Source organism: Gobio gobio, assembly GCF_949357685.1.
Source record: "Gobio gobio genome assembly, chromosome: 10".
Lineage (NCBI taxonomy): Eukaryota > Metazoa > Chordata > Actinopteri > Cypriniformes > Gobionidae > Gobio > Gobio gobio.
Window position 1 is genome coordinate 40,023,059 of NC_137116.1, and position 23,994 is coordinate 40,047,052.

At 37.3% G+C, this 23,994-nt stretch overlaps 1 protein-coding gene across 2 annotated transcripts; it reads left to right on the forward strand.

Moving 5' to 3' along the window:
* The first annotated feature begins 875 nt into the window (after window positions 1-875).
* On the forward strand, window positions 876-23,238 carry efhd2 (EF-hand domain family, member D2). Of its 2 annotated transcripts, none has more exons than XM_079828128.1 (5): window positions 876-1,460; window positions 19,499-19,646; window positions 19,754-19,888; window positions 20,067-20,961; window positions 21,126-23,237. In XM_079828128.1, exons 1-4 carry the CDS (start codon window positions 1,177-1,179, stop codon window positions 20,196-20,198), a joined length of 699 nt encoding a protein of 232 aa, XP_079684254.1. In that variant the 5' UTR covers window positions 876-1,176; the 3' UTR covers window positions 20,199-20,961; window positions 21,126-23,237. The 2 variants fall into 2 exon arrangements, with proteins under 2 accessions (XP_079684254.1, XP_079684253.1); XM_079828127.1 differs by having other exon boundaries at window positions 917-1,460; window positions 21,164-23,238.
* The last annotated feature ends 756 nt before the right edge of the window (window positions 23,239-23,994 follow it).

Here is a 23,994-nt window from a genome sequence, read left to right on the forward strand (position 1 = left end):
TTTCACCATCCACTAGACAAAGGAAGGATTTTCATAATTTCACCGTGTGGTAGTACTGTATTACAGCATGCCAAATCACATTTAAACACTCCTTTCTCTCAGTGGGGAAATCCTACGTTTTACTCTGTCTTTCTCCATACAAGGAGAGAACACAGGTAGGCTAGTGAGTGCAGCCCCTCCTCTATAACTAGAGGCGATGTCTCAGATAGAGCCAAGTGTGTGTGTGTGTGTGTGTGTGTGTGACTTCCTGTTTCATGAATCAGCCTTTAGTCACTCAGCTGATGCCTTCAGATCTAATGCTGATACTAACACCTACTAAACTGGCAGCACATTTTTCCTGATTTTAAGGAAAAATATAATGAATAATGTGGAATGGATTTAAACATAGTAAAATGTGATATTCAGAGCTGAGTACATTGAGAACTAGTCATATTAGCCAAAACATGAATAATTTAATATTAAAATGTTATATTAAAAGTTAAACTTGAAAGACAAGTTTTACGGATATTCATCTTTTTGCAGGCAAAACATCCGTGTGGATCCACTGAGAAGATAAGATAGTACTATTTCAAGGTAATTCCTAAACACATGATTAGAAGGCCTAATCCCCACTTGTTTTTATAAAAAAGTGAAATACATAAATAAAATAATAAAATAAGACTGGCCTATACAATTGGTTCGCTCATACCGTCATGAATAAATTAATGACAAATAAATGACCCCATCTCTCAAATAACTATAATAACAACCTGAAACTTCAAACACATACGGTGAGGATACATTGTTGTGTAATAACAAAAGGTATCATAACTAGGGTGTTCTATCATAAGTGGTCTTTTGTGTCCGGTGCGTCTCTTTAAAAGGCGTGGCGTAGCGTAGCGGTTTTGTGTCCATCTTACTGCATACGCACGAGCTTACTTCACCGTCAGCGATCACGGAGGCGTCATCATACGCACGAGCGCTGTCTGTTTGAATCAGTGGGTTTACAGCCGCGTATTCCCTCACACAGTTATAAGGCGGCTGATTTGCATTTTAAAACCCATTTAACCAAATGCTTATCTGAATCTGGATTTAACCCTCTGAACCTGTATATGGACTGCGCGCTTTGCAGAATTCTGCGTGTTTTCCCACAGTATTGTCCCCGTAGATAGTAGTAAGATTTAAGAATAAGACGAAATGGCAACGGACGAGCTGTCATCGAAGCTGAACCGTCGGCTGCAGATCGAGGAAGGCGACCACGACCCGGTGGCCTTGGACGAGTCTCATGAGAACGGAGCGCACGAGAAACCGGCCACGACCAGCGCGGATTCAGAGCTGGGAGCCAAACTGCAGCGGCGCGGGGAGCTGAACGAGGGCGTCGGTGAACACCACCAGCCCAGCATGAAGGTGTTCAACCCCTTCACCGAGTTTAAGGAGTTCTCGAGGAAGCAGATCAAAGACATGGAGAAGATGTTCAAGCAGTAAGTTGCTTATACCAGCTGTCACCTGCAGTGCTGTCAACTGATAATCTATCTATCTATCTATCTATCTATCTATCTATCTATCTATCTATCTATCTATCTATCTATCTATCTATCTATCTATCTATCTATCTATCTATCTAAATGAATTGTCCATCCATTGACCCTAAATGTCCTTAAAGAAACATGGTGACAATTCTTCTCTGGTTTAGTTTAAAAATGGAAGTTCATGTCTCAACGTTATTTATTTAGTATTCTTTAGGTCTTTACTCATATTTCTGCCCTATTAAATATAAACTGAACGTTTAAACAGGAACATCAACTTTTTTAATCGATGATACTTTTGTCGCTCTCTGTTTACTCCATTCTGCAGCAAATGTTTGTGTGGCTGAAACTCTTTCACACATCTAAGAAAGGACCATGACCTCAGCCCCACCCAAGTCTGTATCATTTATTCCACATGTTTTCACACATAGATATATGTAGGACTTTGTACCATGGTTGAGAAAGTCCCTTAGGTCATGGTCAGGTTTCATTTTGTGTCTCTAACCAAAATACATGTCGTGCAGTCTAGACCGCTCAGTATGACACAATTCTGTTGCCACCTTGGCCGGATTCATAGTGAGACACTGAGACTGCTCTCTTCTTTTACAGTTGATGAATGAAGGCAGTTTAAGCATTTTCCCCACGTTCGACTTTACGTAGAGCTTTTGTAAATGCTTGGCAGGGCCTTTCATGTTAGGCTAATTTCACTGACAGAAACAAAAGAAACTCCTCTGAGCTGAATGTTGGGAACTGGAGGCAGCTACGGGAAGTTGAATCTTCATGAGAGTCGCTCCAGGAATGTGTCCCCTGTGCTCTCTGTGGTGGAGTGGTCAGTCCGAAGCTGTGACTGCAGGGTCGGTTTCACACAGGCCTCAGCAATGTGGGAAAGGGGGCTGGTTGAGAAACTAGCACACTAAGGAAGTGATGGGTTCCTCTCCCCATTTCTGCTATATCAAACAAAGCTACCATTGTTGTAAATGAACCAAAACAGACCGCCCAAATCTGTGCGAGGAGCACTTTGCATCTAGATGAGTTGGCCTGCGTTGCATTTTTCGTAATGTCACAAATTAATTTCATTTATCAGAACGTGATATTTCTCAGATTCTTATTTTTTCAGAATATTTAGTATTATAGTATTTATTAATATTTTGAATTAGCTTTCGATTTTTATTTATTAGCCAAAATTTTAATTTTTTAAATTTTAGTTAACAATAATTACATTAATTCTTGTAGGAAAAATAAATGAATACAGCCAAAAATAAAAAGGATAATTTACTCGTGTTGTTCCAAACCTGTGTATGACTATCTTCTATGGAACACAAAAGAAGATATTTCTCAGTTTTTCTTTTTTTTTTGTCCATACAATGAAAGTCAACATTTTCCAAAACAACATTGAACCCCATTGAACATTTTCAAAATATAATCTTTTGTGTCCTGCAGAAGAAAGAAAATCATTCAGGTTTGGAACAACATGAGGGTGAGTAAATTATGACCAAAATTTTGTTTTTAGTTGAACTGTCCCTTTAAATAATTAATTGTGAATAATCTGCATTAGAGAACAATTAAAGGGGATAGTTCACCCAAAAATTAAAGCCATCCTAGCTGTATATGACTTTCTTCGTTCAGATGAACTCAATTGCAGTTATATAAAAAATGCCCTGGCTCTTCCAAGCATTATAATGGCAGTGAATGATAAATTAGATTTTGAAGGTCAAAAAAGCGCATCCATCCATTCTAAAAGTAATCCACATGGCTCCGGGGGGTTAATAAAGGCCCTCTGAAGTAAAGTGATGTGTTTTTGTAAGAAAAATATCCATATTTATTTAAATCTTTATAGCCTAAAATAGCTAGCTTCCGGCAGACGACCATACACAAGTTGACTTGCGCCAAAAAAGTAACTTGCGATGTATGGGATAATTAGCTTTTTTGGGTGAACTATCCCTTTAATTATGACTGTTCAACTGTATAATCTAGTTGCAAAATAGCTGTGATACCAGTCTATCACAATGGTTTCGTTACCTCTAGATAACCACATGGGCGTTTCTAAAGTAGATAAAGGCTTCCTGGATCTTTTTCTTCTGCTAAATGATTATATGCAGACTATTGTTTCAGAGTATCACCTTTGCTATTGTCTCTGTTAATGTGTTCCTTGTGCAGCCAAACTCTCAGTTCCTTTTGCAAGACCTCGCCCAGGGTGAGATACAGCACTAGTTTCATTCGGTCTCTTTGATGATGTAGCCCTTGGCTTTATATGGGATGACTGAGACAGGTATGGTGGTTTCATCTTTAGGAGCGTGTGAAATGTGCATAGCTCCCTTTGTCAAAGAGGAAACAAAGCCTCTGGTTTCTTAGGTTATGTTGTCACAGGTTAAACATTAGCTAGTTTTTCATGGTCTATTCCCTTTTAAGAATCTTTGTGATAAGGGTTTGTTAGTCAACATGCCATTTAGTTTCTTCTCCATTTCGTGTAGATCCACACAGGTTTGCCGCAACAGAGGATTGTGCACCTCTTCAACTGATTTATTACTTTCCTGCTATATAATGGATGTTTGTGCTGTTGCCTGAAGCCCTGAATATAGATTACGAAACATGGATGAGACATGGGCGGTGCGGAGGCAGGTTGGGAACGCTTTATGTGCCTGTATGAAGTTGTGCAGTCATAAGAACTCATTGATTGATTATCTCATAACTAACTTCCAAACTAATGCAGATATTCTTAGCTTTGCATCATGTACTGCAGGCACATTCAGTACCCAATAAAAAGCTTCAGTTGCAGAATGTTACTTTCTAACTGCTTTTGTGCAGAGGGAGGCAGAAACAACACAGGGAGAGAGAAAGAAAACTGCGTAACAGCCACAGACTGGCCAGAGTCCAGCTGATAAGAGGAATGCAAGCTTTGCCTTGCCCTCGGGCCATTTTTCAGAGGGATTCAAAACTTTTGGCTCATTTCTGCATGGTTTTGTAGGGAATCTTAAAGTGAAACTGTTAAAACTTTGCGTAGGTCATACATTTATCTTTCATGGTATGGTTGTTATAAGTAGTGATTTGCATATTTTCTATTTTTATCAGAGTAAAAGCCCCTTACCCGGGTGTTTTACATATCTGTGGTAATTGATAATAATGCATACAAATGCATGCATTGCTCATGGAATGCTAAGTACAGTACAATAATTGTAGGGATAGTCCTGTGCGCCTGCTTTGTTTAAAGGTACAAGGAATTGAACCTGAAACCTCTGTGGTTGCTTCTCTTTTTGGTGGTGACATCTACAAAGTTCATAGAAGAGCATAACCCTGTCTTACCCTGCAGTCACAGTAAGATTGATTTTGAGCTGATGCAAGTTTAGCATTGAGGATTATTCACAAGAGGAATTCATTCGTGTCAGAACATGTCTATTGAAGTCTACATGAAGTCTAAATGTCTACATGTCATTTTTGTTTTGTTTACATCAGATACAGAAATCAAACTCTCATCTGGCTAAAATGTATATATTCACAATATATCACTGCCATATTGGTTATTCGCTTTTTCCCCCCTTTTTTTTTCATTAGTTGGTATTAAATGTATATTAGATAATTAATTGTTCATACTCATTTGCCCCTTTGTTTCCCCCCTTACTTTCTTTGCCATCATCTAACCTTTTTAAACACTAATCATTTAATAGCATTGTACCATATTGTTTATTGGCCAATATTTTTTATTTATTTAGTCTATGTTGTATACAGGGTATGCACATGATGTCACATTATGCGGGAGTGGCAAAAAGAGTGTCAGTGTTGGTGTTCAGCTTGAATGCAGCGAAAAGACAAAAAAATGGGAACAAGCTCTACGATTGAAATAGATACAGACTTCCGAGAGCTACAGAAAAGAGAAGCAAATTGTTTGCAATTTGCAATTCCATCCAATTTCCATCCAAAGTTGCAAATTTAACTGATGCACAAAATTGGAATATTGCATAAAACATTTGCAAATAAAGCACCGTTTCCTTCCAGTGAGTTAAAGAGAACTAAATAGTCACTTCCTGATAAACTGGTGCTAAATATAACTAAAGCCCCATTTCCACCGAAATTACCAGAAACAATTTGTCCCAGGAACTTTTTTTCCTAGGAACTTCCCCCCCATACCTGTTGCTGTCTGTGTTTCCATCACGGTCTAAAGTACCTTTGAAGATTAGTCTGGTGGCGTAGGACAGTGCGTGACTTTCCAGTTCCGGCTAGATTTCGTCCTCCGCATATAAGCTTAATAAAGACTTTGCTCAGGCATTTAAGAACAACCAAAACAGTATTTGAGATGCTGTGCAAAAAGATTGTTCCGCTGGTTAGTCCAGTTATCTCGTCCCATCGCAGTCACATTTTTTTTTTTTATGCGCATCAAGGAATTTATTCAGTAAATGTGTTTCCATCGTAGTTTATGCGCATGTTTTTTTTTTTTTATTGGGTAACTTTTTTTTATCTGACTCAAACGAGTGCATATATTTTTTGTATGCGCATTTAATTAAAGCATTCAGAGGTTTTGCTTTATGTATTTTCCCGGCGTCAAATTCAGGTACATATAAATGTCAGGAAACCCGGCCGACATTACTTGTTCTTCGGAAAGTTGTAAGGATCACTGCTGAGTCCAACTGCCTTTTGATTTAAGCAGATAATCATTTGTTTTACTCCCATTTTTGCAGTTTCCCCTTATTAGCGGCTGTCATATTGGCGAAAGTTTTGCCACCAACTGGGTGGTGTGTCTGCGGGAAGGTGACATCAATGCATATCCTCATTGACTAATATTGAATTTAACGTACATGCTCATTTCTTTTTTACATTATGATCACCTTTACCGTCATCTAATCTTTAAAAACACATAAATTAACAACAGAAATCTCAATATGAATAAGAATTTTTCAAACTATCAATTATAATCTTGTAATGCCAAAATTTACTTGTAGCTTTTAAAATGATTGCTTTACCAGTAAACAGAAATCCATCCCACTTCTGCATGCACTTGTGTTGTCTTTCTAGGGACAGCTATCGTAGATACTTCAAGCAGATTAACTTAACCCCCCCCACCGCTTATTAGTAATACTGTGTCTGATAATGTGAATGGCAGGGTGCCCTAATTGGCTGAGAGATTATGTGTGCAGGCCTCATGCTGTGCCTACATATGAGCGAGGAGCTTTAGTCCTGTGAGGCGTGTTCCTGCGGAGTCGCCTCCAGTAATGAAGGAAGCAGAAGATAACTCTGCGCTCTTCCTCTTTCTGCCTGCCCACTGTTTTCTTTTGCACACTTTTCTTCAGGCCATATTTCCTAGAAAAGATAACATCGCAACATTTAGGAATGTTTAGACGTAAGCCATAACATATCTGCAGGGCACAGAGGTGTAGGAGTGAGTTGTCAGTAGAAAAATATTGCTTGTTTCTCATTGGCGGCCCTTATAAACTCATTATAGTAATGTATAATGTATTCTAGCACTTCTCTCTCTCAAGCTCATATATTTGCCAAGTCCTTAAATGGTTATGCCTTTCTCCCTGCAGAGAACAGAATGATGTGATTATTCTCCAAATCACCCATTTCCTCAACTCTGAATATCCTGCATGTTTAAAAAGCCCCTTAGTGCAGTTCAGTTTAGATAGTAGGATGTGGTGCTTCTAATATGATGTAGTAGATGCATTAAAAGTAAATACAGCCAAAGGAATTTATCCACGAAAGCTCCTGCCAAATCTAACTGACACGCTGACCTAAGAGGATAAGACAAAGTTAAGAGAGAAAAGGAAGCCAATCAATGCGCGCTGTCTCAGCAAATAAGATATAATAGGGGGTATTTACACTTGGTCACTTCATATATTTGAGACGGATAGCAGGTGATCACTCAAACCATCTTGAATTGGAGTCTTTGAAACGTAATTAGGTTACCTATTGGTTTGCAGCAAAATTGAACAGCAATATGTAAAAAAGACAGACGCTAGAAGCGCAAGGGGTTTCTTTTCTTCAGAAGCTGCCAGTGAGTGTGTAGGTGTGCGGTTTATTTAGACACACATCATTATTTGGCATTCACACACAGTCATCACACGCTCACAGTGACTCATTTGGGCAGTAGGAAGTGCATTAGATTGGCTGTTATGTTTCCAGAAAGGCCATATGTAACCTCAGCACTCCTTCAGGAAGTTCTCCTCTTCTAGTTTTTGTCCCACGAGGTCATTCCTCTCTGTTCTTTCTGTTTGTGATGTTTTATGTTCATGCTTTGCACTCTCTGCTCACTATAAATATCCTCTGGGATTGTGTGGCCGTTGGCTGATCCGTGAAGGATTCTGCTTAAGGACTAATGGTTAGTCACCTGGTCTATAATCCCAGCAGATCAAGGTTAGTGCTGCCTGCAATCATCAGCTACAGTGGTGGAAAATGCAGTGCATTGCTGAATTATAAGGACTGCATACAAAAAATTGCATCAGTGCTTACCTCATTAAATATTCATGAGCTTTGTACAGTCACAGAAACATTCATGCTTTTAGGTAGGGCTGCCCCCTAATAGTCAATTAAACATTAGTCGACAAGAAGAGGCTTAGTCGACCAAATATTAATTAGTCAGTTAGTCACAGAAATAAAATTCCACAGGAATTGAGTCACGCAGTCTATGACAGATCTTTAAAACAGCTCGTCCATCTGGTAATTATGTTGGGCAGGAAATCCAAATGTTTGTCTTCTCATTCATCGATCTCAAACATAATTCAACCGTGTACGTAGTAGCCTAAGGCCTGCTACAGACTGCGACTTCAGCAATCCTAGAAGATCATTACAAATCACACTGTGCGACATGCATCTAATAAACTTGGGTACGACATGTATGTAGACTGTACGATGATGACGCCTATTAAATTGTAAGCTACAATGCAGTCATTCGCATGCCCTAGTGGCTCTAGCATAATCATTGCTAAATTTCTGGCACTTTTCGGACAAAATTATTGCAGGCTATCTTTTGATGCAAGACTGTGACAACGGCCATGAACCTCTGTACATCGTAAGAGCACCGTAGAGGAGCCATGACCACAGAAATCGCCACGATTGATTGGTCATCTTTCGTCTGGGTAGGGTTGGATACCGAACTGTGTACTTTTAAGGGCACCTACAGAACTACCGAGTACCGATTCACATTAACTCAATCGGTACCAAATTTCGGTACCTGAGAACGCATCTGGTGATATAGACTAGTGTCTGTGAATATTAAACCGTAAAAAGACTATTTAAATACGAATCCTGCGAATGAATGAGGTAGAAGCGGTTTACCACATATACACACACACACACACACACACTCACTCACTCACTCACTCACTATCGTGCTCACTATCACTATGATGGTCGCGTGTTTCCATCTCTGCCGTCTCATATGAGGACATGAACGCACGGACATCATCTCCAGAGCCACTGAGAGTCACTTTATGAGCATTTTACCATGTAATTTGAGAAAAACTACCATCATATCATAAATACAGAAACTCAACGGTCTTCACGGCAACATGTCAAAATAAAAGTCCGGTTTATCTTGACAAATACATCACCGTTGTACAGTAGAATTTAGATGCGTCTCAATTAATAATACTAACACAAATGTAATAATAATAATCAAAACCTTATTGTTTAAGCAATAAAAAATAAAAAAATTTTTAATGTTTTAATTTTAATCGTATAAATCTCAGTTGTGCAGCACTTTGTTTGACAAAAAAAGTTAAATCAAATTAAAAGATAAATTAAATGAATGTCTTATGTCTTCATTTGATTACCAGAAAATACACAACACATAATTTGTGGGAAATCTTTTCATAGAAATGAAATTAAAAAGAATAAAATAATATGGTTGTTTTTATTAATTATATTTAAGTAGCTAGTAGCTTACTATTTACTAGTAAATATTACAGTAAACAAACATCACAGACAATGGCAGTCAGAGAGCAGGGCAGCTCTGGCATAATGTCAATAACACTTCTATAAATAACTTGCAGGTTATTTATAGTTATTGATGTAAACATCCCTAAAGTACCGAAAAAAGGTACCGTTGGGTACCGGTACCGAATTTCGGGTACCGGTTAAAATGTGAACGGTACCCAACCCTACATCTGGGACAGCCCAAAATTGTACAATGTGTACAATAGCATAACGCTACATTGCCACTCGTTCTAATGTTAACCTAGATAAATGTGCACTATTATTAGGTGCATATCCTGAGTGTGGAAGCTATATTAGTACCGCACTCACTGCATGATGTTTAACTCAATGTGCTTGTCTCTCTATAGGCGAATCCACTATACTGTGGAGGTGACGAGTCAGTGTCATCAACTCCATCTTTGCAGCTGGCACTAACTCAAAAAACACTAGTTAATCAATACATTTTTAAAATGTTCAGGCAATCTCCTTTCAGTTTTTTTCAGACACATTCATAATCAATATTTTTGCTGTTGTTGCTGCGGCAAGCCTTATGTGAGTGCTTGAGCGCTTAATTTATATTTTAAAGTATAAAAGCCTTAGTATTTCTCTGTAATGTAGAGAAATTATGTAAATGAATGACTACTAGTCGACTAGAAAAATCTTTAGTCGGGGCAACCCTACATTTAGGGAAATCGCTTTTTATGCTGAACCGATTTCATTTAGGCTTTTATTCACATATAAACATTCGTCAACGCACACATCAGTTATGATAAATGGAAGCTCAAGCATGTTCGCTTGACATGCGAGAACCAATGAGGGTCCCCCCTCCATATAAACTAAGATATTTCTGGCACTGCAGTGACTCGTGTCTTTTTGAGAAGGCTTCATCTTAATAGTCATCTATGGAGTGGGTGAATAATGATGGATCCATCTTGACAGTTATGTAAACCTTCATGCGTTTAGAATGTCGTCTTTATATGTGGTGCGAACTGGATTGAATATCACGATTGAGAAGCCTGTATCATCTTTATAATTGAATTTGACAGGCTCAGGTTCAAGTGGAGAAGCTGAAAATGATCTGAAACATTTTGCTGTCAATATTCTTGATTGTAGACATTTCAAAGCAACCATTAGTGTGTGAAGAGCCTTGAATGCTATTGATCTTGGCTAATTCATGGGGAAAACTGTGGATCGGATGGTGCTACATGTTCTGTAGAAAAATGAACAGGAAGGTGTCAGCTTCTTTGTAGAAAAAAACAGCGCAACTCTGAAAGCAGAAGCTTTGTGTTTTTTGAGTAATGCGTTTAGCTTAATTTTTATAAACCAAGAAAAAGGAGGAAACGTTTGCTGTGGTTTCAACTATTCTTTGTCAAATAAGTAGATGATCACATTTCAGAAAAGTGTTTGTCTTCCCTTTCATAGGTTACAGTCTTTTAAAACTGATGTTTGTTGTGTAGGTTGGTTAAGTTTTGTGCCTGATAATATAGGGAAGTTTAAATTCTCCAATCATCTGTTAATGTAATTGACCTTGATTTCATTATATGTTGAGGCTTGCTGTTGTGTCTCTCTCTCTCTGGACCATTCCCTCATCCCATCCCATCTCCAGATATCAAATCGAGCGTGAATGATGTCATCAAACACACGCTGCACAGATGTGAATGATGAACACTTTTTGTGTGTGTGTGTGTGTGTGGTCCTGATTGATCACGCCTGTTACGTGGGTCGTCATAAAGAATGTGGTCAGAATTGATTGTGTGTTTGTGAGGGTTTTCCCATGACTTCTCCCTTTAGCTGTTGCTTGGCAACCTGGGATTAAGAAGATTGGCAGGAAGAGAGATAGGAAAGGGAGGGAGGAGGGGAAAGAGTTGGTTGGTCACTCCTTGTGCGTCGTAGTGCAGTATGAAGTTTTGTCCATTATGTGCTGATATACAACAAAATGCTATTCTGCCACACTACTGTCCTTCAGACCACCTTGAGCTGCAGCCTGGAATACTGCTGTCTCTTTTTAGCTCCAAGACATCATTCCACTTAAATTTAATCAGACATTTACGTAATTAAATCAGCAGTAGCTATGGGCATGCATTATTGCGTGACTGTTCTGACAGGCATGAGTATTCAGGCTATTTTATCAGGCAGCATTTTAGTAAATTTCAGCAATTGCTTAAACCCAAATCCTGTTACATGCCTCGCATTCTGACGAACAGTTGCTTTCAAAGTCCACAATGCACAATCCATTTAGCTCCAATGAAACAGTCTGCATGAATTTTACTGGTGGTATTTTAGTACACAGGTGTTAGCATTGACAGTTTTGCTGAAATGTTTTTCATTTCTAAACTCAGCCCCATTTAACCTCAGCTGTATTCAGTCCTACCACAAGCTTTCAGAGTTTTAGTACAGCATCATTACACACACACACACACACACACACACACACACGCACACACAAATGTCTGGTTTGCTATCTTTAAGTTTTTAAAGATGCCGAGATGTATTGATGTTTCCATGTTGATAAGGGAAAATGACACTGAAGAATTGCTGCTTTGCACTAAAAACGTTATTAACCAATTACTGTGTGCAACATATTTAACTTCCACATCCATGCCATCGGAGTGCATCTTCTCAAAGGCCACATTCATTGTGAGAAAAACACATATTAGCCCACTTCTCCCTGACAACATGAACAAACTCATGTTCCTTTTTTTATAATATGAGAAGTTTATTCCTATTAGATATTCTGTAGTCTCAGAGTGAGCAACAGTAACCAAAGGTGGATAGGTCAGCAAAAAGTCACTTTTATGTTGTCCCATTCAAGGAAAGTCATTACACTCTGTGGCCATATTTGCAGCGTTCCATGCACCTATTTTGGGCATGCAACGCCTATCTGCTTGAATGGCTAAATACTGAAATCTGCTTGTCAAACTTGCATTTATATATCAGCAACAAAAATGTATATGAACTGCTGTCCCATAAATGTTGTTTCCTATGCTCATATAGCAGTCCCTGGTGACAAATCTGTTTTATGGGTATCAGAGCTTCTAACGGCAGATACAGAGATGCAATGACTTTACAAATTTCAGATTGGCTTTTTTATTTAGATTTATTGCATGTTGCACTTTCTCCCATTCATTGTAATTTGAGTAAACAATTGTATTATATTTACAGTCCATCTGAATAACTGATGCTAATGTCATTGGTTTGAAGTGTCCATTAAGTTGAGATTAAGTCAGATGTCTGCTTTTGGGTGGCTCAACTGATGTGTTGGTTTTTGAACATATCCTTTGTAAATTAATTTTGAGAAGGAAGTCGGAAATGCAGTAAGTACGTTTTTCTGGGGTTAGTGCCATAGTAGCAGATTGATGCTCTCACAAGACTATTCATGCGTTTCCTGTTCCTCATTCCTCACACATGCTTTCTAAATCTTTGTTTTCCTACAATGTGTCATGTCGAGGATACATTCAGCACATTCGTGTCCTTCTTTAAGAGCAGTCAGCAGTACCGTCAGGCCCGGTTCCAGAATCAAATCCCTGAGGGTGCTTCTTAAATTACTGAGGGTGCTCTAGTAAAGTGCAGGCTAAGCAACAGCTCCACCATACAGTGAGAAAGTTATCACTTTTACCAATAATTGGAATTTCACAGCTATTTTGCTACAAATGTTTTTTTTTTAGGTCATTACATTGTCTGGAGCATAAACAAAAACAAATGGATATTTAAAAATCCTATAGGTTATATGCTATATCCTCTGCTTAGTGGAGGACACCAGAACTATTTATTGAGAAAATTAAAAGATATGAATAGACAAAAACAATGGGATTTTTTTTTTTTCATTCACCAATCAATTTTTATGCTTCAAGCTTTTTTTTTAATCCAGACTATGTATAAAGATGATTCTTAATGTTATATATATATTATTATATTATAGAATAATTTGATATACAATTTTACTTTATGCAATGTGTGTGTAAACATGGCCATACATGCCATTCCCATTCTCTGCATTACATCTATACACTGTATCTAATTTGCATATTCATGTTTTGGGACTTAAAGGGGTCATGAACTGGCTTTTTACATTTTTTATTCTGTTGTCTGAGGTAAACTAATGACGTTTGCATGGTTTTTACATTCAAAAACATCATAATGAATAAGTAATAAGCTATTTTCTGCCTTGGCTTCGAGGCTCTCTAAAAAACGCTCTGTTTTGATGGGCGTGCCGCACTGAAGACTTGGAAGTAAACGCCCACGGCTAGGATTGGATAAGATTTGCATAGTTAATGAGCTTCAGCTCCTCTCAGTACATGTGGAAATTGTTTTGAAAGCGTCTGGGGAATCGCTCCCAGGACTGTCAAAATGTCTTTTATCAAACCTACACAATGATTAATTTCTCATCCACCTGCGATTGATTGGAATGTTATTTCTGTATTACTTGGCCGGCCCGATCATCAGTGAATATAACCGCGAACGGTACACACACACGCACGCGTTTTACTCACATAAGTGTGTTGCACCGTTCCTGTCGGATCCAATATAGAAGGCACAGCATTGTGTTTTAATCTCAATATGTCTGCAAATCCAGTCTCGACGTGTATCTTGTTTACAATCGATTCTGTGGTGAAATGAAGTGAATAAATGCGCAATGTCTTGCGCACGTGAGCTGGAACCGGCATGTTTATTGCTTGGTAGCGCGACCCGTTTAGCTCCACGAGTCGGTGGGCGGGCATGAGGCAGTGCTTCTGCATTCTATGACGTCAGTGGTCGACATATTCTGAGATTTCTCGTTTTCTGGCCCTGGTGTCTATAAAAGCTTTTCTTTGAGTTTTCAGCTCTGAAACTTACAGGATTATTCTTATATCACGATAAACTTTTATATATCATTGGCTATTATGATTATATGATCATATGATTGGCTACATTACTCACCGCTGCAAAAACACGCTTTAGATAGATGCATTTGACTCTCCAGAGCTCGGACACAAATTTGCAAATCTGTTTTGCCAATATTCTTACATTATCAACTGAGGGTGCTTTTGCTTGCTTTTAAGGGTGCTTAGCACTGTCGAACCGGGCCTGGCTAAAGTCACTGCGCTCACCTCCACCACAGGAAAAATGTTGCATGTTTAAACATTTACCTTTTAAAGATCAAGAAAAAAAAATCCTTAGCTTTCATTCAAGTTCAGGCTTGCATGGAGAAGTGCTTCAAGAATTCTTGAAAGAGGACTTTTTAAAAAACACAGAGCACAAATGTAGCTACATACTAGCTTTTGTGTTCCTTCTCTTGACTTTCTTTATAATTACTCATCAAAATTGATTTCATTCCAACAACAGCAAGTGAATTCACTCAGGGTTTAAATGCAGCTATCAGCTAAACCAATCAGATGAGACAAACCTTTATTGCTAAGGCAGAAGGAAATCTGAATCCGCTCATGACTTTAACTGCAATTTTCTCACGGTTATTATAAGGAAGTGCTGATTGCATTTGCTTCCTCAATCATAGTGTGAGGTGTTCACGTTAAAGACTTATTTGGGCAAAAAATGTGATCTTCCTCAAGTTGCACTTGGTTACAAAAAGGGGGAAATTTCTTTATTTTGGCTTCTTGGGCGGCACCTGCTCTGCATTTCCATATAGATTGTAAAAGCAGCATTTGGTAAGAATACAGCTGATGTGTCCCAGATTTGTGCAACCAGCTGAACTGTACCATTTTCTGTCTTGTTTGGTTTTAAGCACTTTAGAGCTGTTAACTTGACAGCCATTTTTAGTCATTTTCACAAACATTTCATGGCTCCCAGAATTTTTTTTTGTATGAAATGAATATCTGAACATGCAATATATCAAAAGAAAGAACAGAGCCTCTGCTTTTAAACAAAACATTTTTTATTCTAGATTCATGCATTTTTTTTTTTTATTAACACTTGAATGTGGGTAAGTTTCATAAAAAAAAGAACAGTGTAAAAGAACTGTTTTCTTAAATGTAATTGATTCATCTGATGGCAAAGCTGAATTTTCAACAGCACCTTCAGAAATCATTCTAATATGACTGATTTGGTGCTCAAGATATATTTCTTCTTATTCTCAATGATGAAAACAGTTCTTAATAATTATATGGAAACTGTGATATGGTTTTTCAGGATTCTTTGATGAATAGAAAGTTTAAGAACAGCATTTATTTAAAATCTTTTGAAACATTAAAATGTTATTGCTGTCACTAGTGGTCAATTTAATGCATACTTGCTGAATACAAGTATTAATTAAAAGTTCAAAATCTTAATGACTCCAATCTATGCTAATGTACTTTAGTGTTGAAACCAAGTCTGCTGGAAATGTTCCATATTGATTAACATGGTTTTGCAATGAGATTTTTGTATTATTTTGTATAGATTTTTGAATTTTTCTGGCAGGCTATGAGAGTTGGGGTGAACAAAAGATCATAACATTTACCATGTTCAGGCTAAAATCATTTGTTCGGCATGACTGAGAGAGGAAGTGACGCTACTCAACACAGTGATTCAGCTTGACTGATGACTAAAATAAAAAGAACACTGAAATTCGAAGCTTGGCAGTAATCTTTGGCAAATCTGGGTCAGTCATTGAAGTGCAAGAGGAGGTTTTTCAGAAGTAAGCATATGTGATTTCAGGCATTGAGGTTTGACTGCATAATTAAACCTGGTGGATTTAAATTACAGCTGACCTTTAATCGCACTGGGCATGCTTGACCTTTCCTTTGTTAAACAGACTTACCATATGCAGACGTAAATTATTGATTTTAAAACCACTATGGACACTGCTTGCCCGATTTCCAACGTGATCTGATTTTTGCCTTTTAAAAATAAACCACCAACTCAATCTTGCTTGCTTTGAAATCACATTAGCGTGTTTAACTGCTGTTGTACTGTAATCCTTAACCAAACCCACAGAGAAACACAACCTTCACAACGGCTCAGATTCTCCACAACAGCAATCCCTCATCAAACAGCATTTTTCAGAGCCCAAGGTTAGCCCGATGTGTCAGATGCCACAGCTAGAAGAGTTAATTTGAGAGATTTTTGTGCCCCTGAACACGAACAGACTATTTTGGCCTTTGAATTACTGATAATGAGAAGAGTTATTATGTGTGCGAGAGAGACCAGGCATCAGCAGGGTGTCTTGTGTCGGTAGACAGGAATACAATAGCTGTGTCTCTGATGCAGATGGACACACTCCATATTCATGAGCAGGGTGCATGCTGGGATTGCCTAGAATGAGTTAATGAGGGTGATAAACTCATTACCAGAATCCAGTAGGAATGGGTCAGAATATATATTTTATTTTAATATCCCCTACTTAAGTTTGTTTTTTCTTATTTTACTTAAATATCCTTTACTTTAATCTAAAACATCTTATATATATATATATATATATATATATATATATATATATATATATATATATATATATATATATATATATATATATATATATATATATATATAGTGCTTATTATTTTATGTTTGTCCAAATATAGATGTCCAGAACACATTAAAGTAATCTTAAGACACTATTGGATGAATGTATCTTTCAGGGTAGAAGAAAGAACAAAATGACAAGGAAGTAAGGATCAAAGGAAGAAGATTTTTCAAAAAGTTGATAAGAGCCTCATCCAAAATACATTGACTTCTACTTTTAATAAAATGGCCCTGTTGCCATGGAAACATAAAACCTCATCTTTGGGCAATATGTGTGTTTCTGCTTGTGTGTGTGGTCGTGTGGAGGAAGTGGTCTCATACATAATGATTGAGAAAAGGAAGTAAGTGACTAGTCCATCTTCACTATAACACATTGCTGCACAACCACTCGCCCACCAACATACAATTTTCTGACCTTTGCTCCAGAAAATGTGCAACTGTGGATCAGATCAGCAACCCTTCTCGTTATAGATAAAAACAAGAGACATTAATATCTGCCTCCTCTTCTTTTCTAAGCCATTGACGTTCACATCTCTACTGTACCACAGGAAGTGTGTTTGTGAGAGAGATGCAAGAACGAGAAATGACTGAAAAGCTTTAACACTCAGGCTTAAGTTTAGTCTACAGATTTTGTGTTTAAAGTTCACAAATTTTAATGCTGCCAGATGTACACACAGCTGTCTTGTATTGCGATCAACTCAATAAATTACCAACAGCTCGTAAGCTGTTTATTAAAAATGCAGGGGAGACATTAAGATGAACTCAGAAGCGGGTGTAATAAATGGGTGTCTGTTAATAAACACTTCTGCTCTTACTGATGATATTGATGCAGACAGGCCAGCTTTAATTCCTGTATTTTTCAGAGCATAATGTATATCGCTCATTATTGTATGTATACTTAGGGTAGATGCCATATTTAATTATAAAACAGAACTGGTTAGACTTGGGTTGGTTGCCTAAACTGCTAAGACTAGTCTTGCAAGTTAGTCATCAACTTTTTTTTTTCTTTAAGACTGTTCATAACTTCAGTTGCATAAAAATGTAGATTGGTCTAAATTTAACATTAATCTTAACATAATGCCTATGTTTATGCAACTTGCCCCTGGTGTATACCTGGGTTTAGATCAGTGATTCTCAACCAGGGGATCAGAGCCCATTGGGGGCCTGAGCAAACTTCCATTGGTTTTAAAATGAGTTAAATTTAGTTGTATTAACATAATCCTAATGAAAATGCTTAGATATTATAATATTGTCTTGGACAAAGGAGACCTTGGCGTCAAAAATGGTTGAGAATCCCTGGTATAGATCAGGGGTTTTCAAACTTTATAATGCCAAGGACACCCAAATATGATGAACCTTTTATGAGGGACCCCCTTCCTAAAATCCATCTACTGTGTATATTTATTTTATGTATATGCAAGAAAAAAAAACATTTAAACCGTTATATAAATAGTAAGTGTGACATTATAAATACAATATATTGTTTCCCAACCTAAATTGGCTATACTTAATGTTGGCTGTTTAAACCTGAATAAGAACATTTTCAATTAAAAATGATTTGTATAAGCAACTTTGACAATAAATGTATGTAAGCATCATACGTACTGCGTTAAGAAAACTGCCTTACAACCCCAATGAGCAAGATAAAGGACTATAGCAAGAAACTCACTAGAAAGATACAAAGCAAACATATACAATTCTGGAAAGTATGTGTATGGCAAGAAAGACATCCGTTTGAATGTTCGGTAGGCTTTATCCATTTTTGCTTTGTCTTTTTATTCTCTGAAATGTTCTGGGGACCCCAGTTTGAAAACCCCTGGTATAGATCATTCAACCACCATCACTACATTAAAATATGTCTTAAGAAAATGTTTCCAGAGAAATAGTTTTTTGATGAGACATTGGACATTAAGACAGTAGGACCATTTGAACAGACTGAACATGCATCTATCCCTCACAGAATCATTTTCATTCGCATAAAATTAAATATAACTGAGAATATGCACAACAATTTAGACGATTTTTGTGCTTGCTGTTTAATAATCATTTGTAACGTATCAAACTGGCAGCTCCAGTAGTAATGAAAAGATTTATCTCTGTCATGGAAACTAGCATGTATAAATCTCAATTAAACAATTTAATAATCAATTAAAAAGGAATTTATACCTGTATGATATTACGCTTTACCCACATTTGACCAGTGGTGTGTAAAATGGATGGATGATTCAGCTGTGGGCACCATCTTCTGGCCAGATGTGGAAATAATTTGGCACGACCCTCACAGTGCATTATGGGTATTCTCTTGTGGTGCATTATGGGATTGAATAAGTGCACTCTATAAAGTCCACTATGGTTTTGGGCTCTACTACAAATGTCTGTCCTCTCAAATAGAGCACCATTTAAGTGTATAAGGGGCACAGCCAAGGTTTTCCTGCTAAGCTAGGGGCTAGGGGTGGGCGATATGACCAACATTTTATATCACGAAGATATGAGTAATGTTATTTCACGATAACAATTATTGGAGTCATTGCAGTAATATCACCAGTGATGTAATGGGCAGAAACCGTGCATAACACCCTTTTATTTCTAAAGAAGTTATTTTCCATGATATTTCTGCTTCAATAATTTGGTTTCTTGTGTGTGTGTGTGTGCAGGTATGATTCAGAGAAGGATAACTACATCGATCTGATGGAGCTGAAGCTGATGATGGAGAAACTCGGAGCACCTCAGACTCACCTGGGCCTGAAGAACATGATCAAAGAAGTAGACGAAGACTTGGATGGCAAACTCAGTTTCAGAGAGGTAAATGCTTCTGTGTGTCAAAACCGAGTTGGCTGTACTTCACAAGAAACGACTATATTCTTGGGGTGAACATTCCGCTCATTAATCACCTCCATCCTTTTCTCTAGTTTCTCCTTATCTTCAGGAAAGCAGCAGCGGGAGAGCTGGCAGAGGACAGCGGACTTCACGTCTTGGCACGTTTGTCGGAGATTGACGTGTCAACTGAGGGAGTGAAGGGAGCCAAATCATTCTTTGAGGCAAAAGTAAAGAATCATGGCATTTAATACTTTTATTTACACCCCTTAGCAAAAAATTCTTAGTCTATGATAGCTGTGTTTTAATGATGACTTTAATTTCCTGCCTAGATGAGTTGCATTGAATGCCACTGATAAGGAAAATCATATTAGGATTACCTAAAACGTACATTTTCCTCTGTGACAGGTGCAGGCCATTAACGAATCAAGCCGGTTTGAGGCAGAAATCCGTCTGGAGCAGGAGGAGAAAAAGCGTCAGGCGGAGGACAAAAAACAAAGACAAGCGGCTTTCAAAGAGTTGAAGTCAGCCTTCAAATAGCCGCATCCACCTCAACATCCTCGATTTACTCATCCACGTGTGTGTGTCTGTGTGTGTGTGTGTCTGTCTGTCATCAGAGTCCCCCGCAATCAGAGATACTATGCAAGGCTGTGAAACGCTCAAAGATCCATGCAGATTCATCTTCCTGAGAGAGGGACACCTGTGTAGTTTGCGCTCCTGAGCGGATCTCTTGTCTAGTTTTATCGTTGCCTCTTTCTCTCGCTCTCTCTCAGGCTGATTTCGAATGTGAAGCCAGACACTGATCTCAGTACACTGGATTGGATTTGTTCAGTTTTAGTCGCACGAGTATACATGTACTGTAGTTCATTCACCTCATCAGTATCGTTTAACGGCATCTTGCGTCTTGTTCTTGTCGGTGTGTCAGTAGATTTCATTCTAACGCTTAAAGGATTTTAAAGTTTTTTTTAATCGACTCATATCCTATCTGTTGTATCCATATCAGTGGCAATTGCACTAGTTCAAATCATAATTTCCTGTTTATGCAGGAAATGCTTTACACTGTACCGTAACTAATTCAACTTTCCTCAGAGGATAAACATTAGTGTACATCAGATCTCTGCTCTTGTTCACAGATACATTAAGAGCAAAAAATATTTTACTGAGCAGAGAGGGAGAGATGAAGAGGTGGTTTCGGGTGTATGTGCATGTGTGGTGATGACTGTAATGGTGTTTGTTGAGTGTTTATATATAGTTTTTTTTGCATGGTCACTGTGGTGTTGTTTTCCATACATGGTAACCTTTAGTCCAGGGATGGGCAATTCCAGTCCTCGAGGGCCACTGTCCTGCAGAGTTTAGATCCAACCCTGATAAAACTCACCTGCCTGTAGCCTTCTAGTAATCCAGAAGACATTAATTAGCTGGTTCAGGTGTGTTTGATTAGGGTTGGAGCTAAACTCTGCAGGACAGTGGCCCTCGAGGACTGGAATTGCCCACCCCTGCTTTAGTCTGTAAGGTGTCCAGTGTTAAATGTGGCACACGCATGCTTTATAATTGATCTATGACAAATGACTTACAAAAGTAAGTCATTGCAACTTAGTTTCAACAACTTTTGTGGTTCATGTCAGTGGAGGTGTTGTCAGGACAAGGTCACCTGACTGTTTAACCTCTGAGCCCCTTTATTGCGCTTCCATGTGTGCTAAACAAGTAACTGTGACATGCTAATGGGGTTAATGATGGATGAATGAAATCCACCACCTCAGCTTTTGTTTAAAGGGATTGTTCACCCAAATTTAATTTACTCACCCTCGTGTTGTTCTAAGGACATTAAGAAGATCTCTTGAAAAATGTTTAAACCCGAAAAATATTCTTTTGTGTTTCATAGGAGAAAGAGTGTCATACAGGTTTGGAACGACATGATGGTGAGGAAATGATATTTGGGTGAACTATCTCTTTAAGTGTCAACTGCCTAACTCAAAATCTGGCTTGCTTAATATTTGTCAAAATATGACCAATATTGGAAACCTTGCAAAACACCCCATTCACAATAAGATGAGGTGAAAGAAAATGTTTTATTAATAGAATCGAGACATTTGATTTATAAAGAAAAACTGGCATGGCTGTTCTGTAGACCTGGTGCATGAATTCTGGCATCAAAATGACAGAAATGTCAAATGTTATTTATTAAATGTCTAGTTTAAAAAGATTACTGTGACAACATTTGAAAAATGAGGGAATATTTCTAATGGAATCATCCACATGTAATGAATTGAACGTTTAATGGTCATGTGACATGCAGTACACTGTGGCAAAAGTAACTGAGATGCTATGTATAAAGACAAATCTATATTTTCATGTGATGAAAATTACAAATAATTTTAGTTTTGTATGGAAAGGGGTCTTGTGAAAAGAAACATTCTTATTTTCTCAATATGAATCTGTTGCCTACAATGTTGTCTCCCCTCTATTCTCCATGTATAAGACATTCCTTAGGTTTTTCCCATTACAATCAAATATATAAAGGCAAATACCTTTATTCTTTTCTACATAAGAGTCAATATTGTTGGCAATTGCTATGCTTCATGTTGTTTCTGTGTTCTGGGTCACTGGTAAATGTTCTTGTTTGTTCACTAGTTCTGTGGAAATTCAAACAATAGGTGTATAAATATTTGCCTCCCAATCTTTTCTAGTCATCCACACTTTCGTTTTCTTGTTTTACCTACTGTTTAACTGAAAAGTATTTTAAATATTTGGTGTTAAGGGGTTAATATAGTAGTGTGTATGTTATTGATTGGTGAATGAGTAGACGACTGATCACACCAATCAAACAACTTTTGCATTCTATTAGAAACCATGCAACTTTGTTTTGTTTTTTTGTTGAGATTTTAGTTGTTCCATTGTTGTTGTGCCAAATGATTTCACACTTTGGTACTATTTTTTTAGTACAACATTCCGCTGTAAAGTTCCCTGGAATCCATCATGATACTGATCAACAGCCCCAGCAGATGTCATTTGAATTAATATGAGAACAGCCAATTAGAATTTAGACTAAACATCACTGATCTACAATGTTTAGATTATATTTAACTTAGTATTCCATTTTAAAAAGTCCTCTTTACAGTTTTGGTTCTATAATTAATGTTTGCACGTCTGAATAACTAGAGCTTTGGCAGTATTATCGGATTTCTGTGTGAATCTGCAACTTCCAAGGCAGATAGCACAAACAGCACAACATTTTTGTTTTTTACACTTTTTTTTTTTCTTCTGTGAAATGTAATGCCAAGAGGATGAGCAATTGACAGTGTAGTTAAACAATATCATCTTAAGGCATGTTTATATCGTTTCATTCTTTATTCCAGCGATTTGACAATGTTTGAAAGGGCCTTGAACCATCCTGATCATATCTGTACTTTATTGTCACTGTCTCTGTCAGTTGAAACGGGTGGTTATGGTATCATACTCTTGTAAGCTTATACATACTGATATGTGGCTTCTATAATATGCACATTTATTTTTGATTTTCTTACTAAAATGTATAATTATTCTTGTGACAATAAAAATACTTTTAATTTGGAAACATTTTATATTGGTCATTGACATGGTTTTGTTATGTATGTCATGCTCATGTACTTATCTAAAATGACAAATATTTAAAAATAAATATGAAATATAGGCAGTGTTGGGTGTAACTAGTTAGTAACTAATTAGTTACTGTATTTTAATGACTTTTCCCTCGAGAAATAAAGTATGGGATTACTTATTTTTCTATAATTAAATTACAGTTACTTCTGATGTAATTGAACTAAATACTGTGTATAGACTGTAGAACAATTATATATAATAGTGGAATTAACATCTAAATTTAAAGTCTAACTTTAAAATGCATGTTTTTGCATGAGTTTTATCCTCTCATTTGTAATCCTTGGTCAGTTAATAAGAATAATTTATGTAGTTTTATATAACTTATTTGAATGAATTAAAAGAGCCGTTTCATGTCCATCCTTGAATCACTTAACTATTCGAGGTTGATATGGGATGTAGAAAGCAATAAGTAATTAAATACTTTTGGAGAGAGTACTTTGTAAAGTAATCCACTTACACTATTAAAGATGTAATAATTAGTAACTAGTAATTAATGACTTTTTTAGAGTAACTTACCCAACTGAATCTAGGCTATTGGGTGGAATGTGTAAAAAATTAAAAATATATGATTGATTGTTTTAAAGTAATAGAAATATTTGTTTAGTTTTGTTTGAGGAACCTATCACATAGAAGGTTTTACCTAACCGCTTGTATACATGAGTAAAGTACACCGTTTATGAAAATAATGTTTTGTAAA